Source organism: Muscardinus avellanarius, assembly GCF_963383645.1.
Source record: "Muscardinus avellanarius genome assembly, chromosome: 12".
Lineage (NCBI taxonomy): Eukaryota > Metazoa > Chordata > Mammalia > Rodentia > Gliridae > Muscardinus > Muscardinus avellanarius.
The window spans coordinates 20,249,062-20,255,383 of record NC_137798.1 but is presented as its reverse complement, the minus strand read 5'-3'; the positions used below and the strand labels follow the sequence as shown (position 1 = coordinate 20,255,383).

The following is a 6,322-nucleotide window of genomic DNA, read 5'->3' as shown; positions in this document are numbered from 1 at the left end:
TTACTCAATTCCCACCCCATTCTCTCCCCCCTCCCTCCTTATCATGTTTGACTTAGTGACTGACATTGTTATATTTGTGAATGTACATCATGGACATTAGGGACTTTCCCTCTTTCTCCTCTCATTACCCCCAGTTAAGCCTCCTTATTTGCACATCTATGGTTTATCCTGCTTTCTCTAGAATTCCTCCTATGACTCTTTTACTCCATAGCTTCCATAAATTAGGGAGAAAATTGATTTCTTACTTTTTTGTGACTGACTACTTTCACTTAGCATAATGTTCTCCAGTTCCACCCATTTCCCTATAAATGACTTAATTTTGTTCTTTTTTATGGCTGAGTAAAATTCCATTGTGTGTATACCATAGTTTTCTAGTCTATTTCATTGGTCTATGTGTCTCTTTTGTGTCAGTAGCATGCTATTTGTATTACTATGGTTTTGTAGTATGGTTTGAAATCAGGTATTGTGGTGCCTCCTGCATGGTTCTGGTTGCTGAGAACTACTTTGGCTATTTTAAGTTTTTTTGTGCCAAATGAATTTAAGGGCTGATATTTCTATGTCTGTGAGGAATGATCTTGATATTTTAATAGGTATTGCATTGAATTTGTAGATCGCTTTTGAAAGAATAGTAGTTTTGATTATATTTATTCTGCCTATCCAAGAGCATGAAAGATCTTTCCATTTATTTCAATATTTTATAAATTTCCTTGTAGAAGTCTTATATCCCCTTGATTAGGTTGTCCATTATTACCACTAATTTTCAACCTAGTACTTGAGGTAAGAGAAGGAAATCAAAGTAGTACAAATCGGAAAAGAAGAACTAAAATTATCACTATTTGCAGATAACATGTACTATACTTAGAAGACAAACAAACTCAACAAAAAAGCACATAGAACTGATAAATTCAGCAAAGTGTCTGGATACAAAATCAATCTTAAAAAGTCAGAAGCCTTCCTATATACCAACCATAAATCCACTGAAAAAGAAATTCAGAAAACACTAGCACTCATAATATCCCCCCCCCAAAAAAAAAAACAGAGAAACAATTTTCAAAGTTGGTAGAGATTTTTTCTAATTACAAAGAAGTTAAATTCCTAAATATAAGTCTTTGGAGCCCATTTTTACCCACTATACTTGTTCATATATGCAAAGAAACACTATGCAAGTAAGTGCTAAGTCATTTAGCTGAAAATTTAAAAAGCTGGCACAGTTTGATTCAAGCACATCACTCTGTGTGTGTTTCTATGAATGACTGTTAGACTGTTACTGATTATCCCACAAATAATATACTCTTTTATAAACTTTTTAGAAACTAAAATATTGGTGGTCCCAGGTTACAGGCAGATGAGAAATGTATATCTTCCTCACATACAGATAGTATGGTGGAAAAGAAAGCAATATGCCATTCTATTTTATGCCTTTTGCATTTTATTTTTTTCCATGGATCATGTTTTTGGAGTTGTATCTTAAAAGTATTCACTTAACCTAGATTTTTGCATATTTTGTTAAATTTTTTCTATAGAAAATATAGATTTCTGATTTTTGTTGGAGTTAATTTTTATATAAATTTTGATGTTTAGGCTGAGCTTTATTATGTTTGTTCTCCAAAGAGTAAATCAAAATTTACTGTTTTACATATTCAATTTTTCCACCATTATTTGTTTTAAAAATCTCTGTTATATCTTAATATATTCTGATCTTTTAACTATTTTACAACAATACATTAAGGCATTCAAACTTCATCACTTTAATAAATCAGTCTGAATTCTGTTTCTGCTTGCCTACTATGGCATCTTTCCTATGCTTTTATTTCAAAATTTCATAAAAGGAATGTCTCGCTCCTTTTCTTTCCTGGTCTTACAATGTTAGCTATCCCAAGTCTTCAACCAGTGACATTATCTTCCTAAGAACAGAGTATAAATTTATGGCAAGGTCTAAGATTCACACCACTTGTCTACCAAGAGAGCTATTTCCACAGTTCACTTTTATCACAGCTACTACTAACATTTTGATCATCTATCTTTCATTTCAAACATCATACCTAATTATAAATTAATTATTTTGAAATAAAAGATATTGACTCAAATCTTTTCAGTTTTCCTTTTAAATTATATTATTTTAGTTAATAACATAAAGATATACAAATGTATAAGTTATCATGTAATGGTTTGAATCATGTACATATATTTATTTTTGTGTTAATTTTATACTTTTATTGGTGCATTGTACTTTTACATCATAATGAAGTTCAGTCTTACATGAGATTGTCATTGTATCATATTTAAATCAAGTTAAAGATAATTAAATCAAGTTAAAGATATCATATCATAAAGATATATGCTTCCATATTTATCATCTCTTTATAGTGAAAACACTTCAATTACCTTTCTGTAGCCTCTTGAAATAGACAATAAATTATCATTATCTATAGTCACACTATGCAACTGTGCATCTAAACTTAATTCTATCCAAACTCCTTTCTAACTATAACCCACTGACCAACCTCTACCAAGTCTCCCTCATGCCTCTACTCTACCCAGACTTTGATGCCTAGCATTCTACTCCCAAATTCTGACATCTAATTTTTAGATTCCACATATGAGAAAGACTATGTATAGTCTGTTTTTCTGTGTCTAGCTTATTTTAATTAATGTAATTATCTTTACTTCTACTCATATTATTGTAAATGATGGTGTATTATTTTGCCCTTTTGGTAAAATGCTATTATATTGTATATTTGTACTACATTTTCTTTATCCATTATTTAGCCAAAGAATACTTAACTTTTTAAAATTTACTTTTAGGTTCTTTACATTCCTTGGCTATTGTGAACAATGCTACAATAAACATTGGAGTGCAGATGTCTCTTCAAGATACTGATTTTAGTATGTTGGAAAATATCCAGGAGTGATATTCCTGAACAATATGGAACTTATACTTTTAAATTCTTGAGAAACCTGCATGTTGTTTTTTGTAATGGTTACACTAATTTGCATTCCCATCAACAATATGCAAGGGTTTACCTTTACCTTCAACCTCACCAGTACTGAGCAGCATCCCTGGTATGAGTGATTTCTTCTTTCTGTCCATAAATCATACGAAAGCAAGCATTCTGATGGAGTCAGTGAAACTATTAAATCAGTCTCAAGTGTCAGAATTCATTTTGATGGGACTGACCAGCCTCCAGGATATAGAGCTGCTTCTTTTTGCACTCTTCTCAGTTATCTATTTAGCAACAGTTTTAGGTAACCTTTTCATCATAGTTAGTGTATTTTACCCCAAACCTGAACACTCCAATGTACTTTCTCCTTGGAAATCTCTCTTTTGTCGATATGACCCTTGCTTCCTTTGCCACTCCTAAAATGATTGTAAACTTGGTAAAGAACCAAAAGACAATTTCTTTTGCTGGTTGCTTTACTCAGATATTTCTTCTTCACTTACTGGGTGGAGCTGAAATGATACTATTGGTTTCCATGGCTTTTGACCGATATGTGGCCATCTGTAAGCCCCTACACTACATGATCATCATGAACAAGAAGGTATGTGTTTTACTTGTAGCGACTTCATGGTTATCGGGGCTCCTTCATGCAGCACTTCAACTACCCTTTGTTGTGAATTTGCCTTTCTGTGGTCCCAATATGGTGGACAGCATTTTCTGTGATCTCCCTCTTGTTAGCAAACTTGCATGCACAGATACCTATCTCGTGCAGATAGTCATTATTGCCAACAGCGGCATGATCTCCATGAGCTCTTTCCTTATTTTGCTTATTTCCTACAGTTTCATCCTCATAACCATTAGGAGCCACTATTCCACTGGACAGTCTAAAGCTCGTTCCACTCTGACTGCTCACATCACAGTAGTGATGATCTTCTTTGGTCCATGCATTTTCATTTACGTCTGGCCCTTCAGCAACCACTCTTTGGATAAGTTTCTTGCTGTATTTTATACCATTGTTACTCCCATTTTGAATCCGATTATATACACTCTGCAAAACAAAGAAATGAAGACGGCCATGAGGAAACTCTGGAGAGTTTTCTGTAAATTCTAGAAAATATACCTAATTTAAAAATTATAACTACAAAGAAACAGAATGTTTTTCAGATTTCTTCATGTTTCTTTTAAAATAGCTATTGAGATCTAAATAGAAGAAGACACGCGGCATGGTGGCGCACTAATCCCCGCGCTTGGGAGGCAGAGACAGGAGGATCGCACAGGTTCAAACCCAGATGCACTGGTTTAAGAGACCCAGTTTCCAAATAAAAATATTTAAAAAATAGGTCTGGGAGTGTAGCCCGGACATAGAAGGGCTTTCAGGAACCCCAGTACCACCAAAAATAAATAAATAAAAATAATAAGAAGAAGACAAATAAAACATAGCAAGATTATAGAAGTCAGTTATGCATAGTGACACACACCTATAATCCCAGTATTTGACAGGAAGATCACCAGCTCAACGTCAGCCTTAGCAACTTAAAGAGATCTTCAGTAACTTAGAGAAACTGTTTTAAAATAAAATAAAAAAACACGACTGGGAATCTAGGTTAGAGGTAGAACACCCCTGAGCTCTATCTTCAGTGTGTGTATGTCTGTGTGTGACTGTGTGTGTTTGTGTGTGTGTGTCATAATATAATATACATATAAATATAATACATAAGTATAATATAGAGAATTTACATATGTAAAATATTACAGAATATTCAAAATATTCTAGAATACTTTAAATGTTTTATCAACAAAGAATAGATAATTATTATTGATAGAAAAGTAGATAAATTATTATTGATTTTTTTGAATGATGTGTCTGAGTTGTAACAATTATCAACAAAAGACTTACTTGTCCTTTAGAGCAATCTGGTAACACTATAAAAAAAACCAAGTTACTCAAAAGGCTTTTAATAAAAGAAAAGTAAAGTGAAAGCTCAGAATGTCTGTCATGCTCTTCTGTAGAGCTGGAATGCTCTGGCATTCACTGTAGCCCTAAGTTTTCTGTCTTTTCAATATTATTAGCGTCTGAGTCATGACTTATATGTGGAGCCTTCTAAGAAACCAGTGAATAAGTTCTACCCACATCAATAAAGTACACTATTTTTCCTGTATCCTCCAGAATGAGCATTCGTGGCATTGCCTTCAAGGCTGTTAATATAATGAACTTTTACTATCATCTTCCTGGCCTCAATATTTTAATTTCAAAGAATCTGTCCTGACTCTAGAATCAAAGTTCTACATTGCAGAGACAAATCCTAGATTTTTGAGGAATACTTTTCTTTTATTTATTATTATTATTATTATTATTATTATTATTATTATTATTATTATTATTTGGCATGTGGCTGTGAGCCAGGCATGAGCTCAGGCACCATAGAGTGCTCCTCCCCCCTTGACATAAGAGTCACTATAGCTCTGCACATACCCACATTCTTCCCTGGCTCCCTGACTATTTCCAAAGACCTTTACCTCTCAATCCATTACCAGTGGAGAATGGGAATATTTGGTACCAAGTATGTACATCATTACTTCCTGGGATCACAGAGTCATAGTACTTGCACACATGTCTGTCCTACTGACCTCGTGCTGTGATTATTCCAAGAGCACAAATTACCAAATATTCATTTCACCAATGACACAAATAGCCCTGGGAGCCAGACTCAGTGATAGCGGGAACCCTTCAGCCACAACATTCATAACAGGAAAGAAAGAGATTAGGAGGACCTTAACAGCTATCACTACCAAAGACCCAGCTGCCACCACACTGATGGCCACTGAAGAGCCCAGGACTCTTTCTCAACACCTACTTCAATGGATAGAATAATGTGGAAGCTATACTACCATGCTCCCATAGCTATACTACTCTGTCTCCAGTTTTATACCACCAGACAGTGCACTATCATCTCCAGAAAGCAAGTATTTCCCCCACTGAAACCAGTATATATATATATATATATATATATATATATATATATATATATATATTTTTTTTTTTTTTTTTTTTTTTTGGTGGCACTGGGGGTGGAACCCAGAGGCTTTCTACCTCTGGGCTAAACTCCCAGACCTTTTGTATATTTTATTTGGAAACAGGGTCTCACTAAGTTGCTGAAAGCCTCACTAAGTAGCTGAGGCTGGCTTAGAACCCGTGTTATCCTCCTGTCTCAGCCTCCCAAGCGTGGGGATTACAAGCGTGCGCCACCACGCCCGGCCCCAGCATGTATTCTGGAAGTGGTAACTGCTCCAATAAAAGCACAGAAATTGACTTAAGAAATAAAAAACCAATAAAGCAGGCCCCCACCAAAACAACACAAAAATTTCCCAGTGATTGACCCCTA

General features: G+C 34.5%; 1 protein-coding gene across 1 annotated transcript; it reads left to right on the top strand.

The window, feature by feature from the left end:
- Positions 1-3,116: 3,116 nt before the first annotated feature.
- Positions 3,117-4,063, top strand: LOC308271350 (olfactory receptor 4K17-like; the record flags this gene model as incomplete). The annotated part of the gene is given in 3 exon segments (XM_080707648.1): positions 3,117-3,274; positions 3,276-4,038; positions 4,040-4,063. Coding segments are annotated over 3 exon segments (945 nt in total).
- Between the last annotated feature and the right edge of the window lie 2,259 nt (positions 4,064-6,322).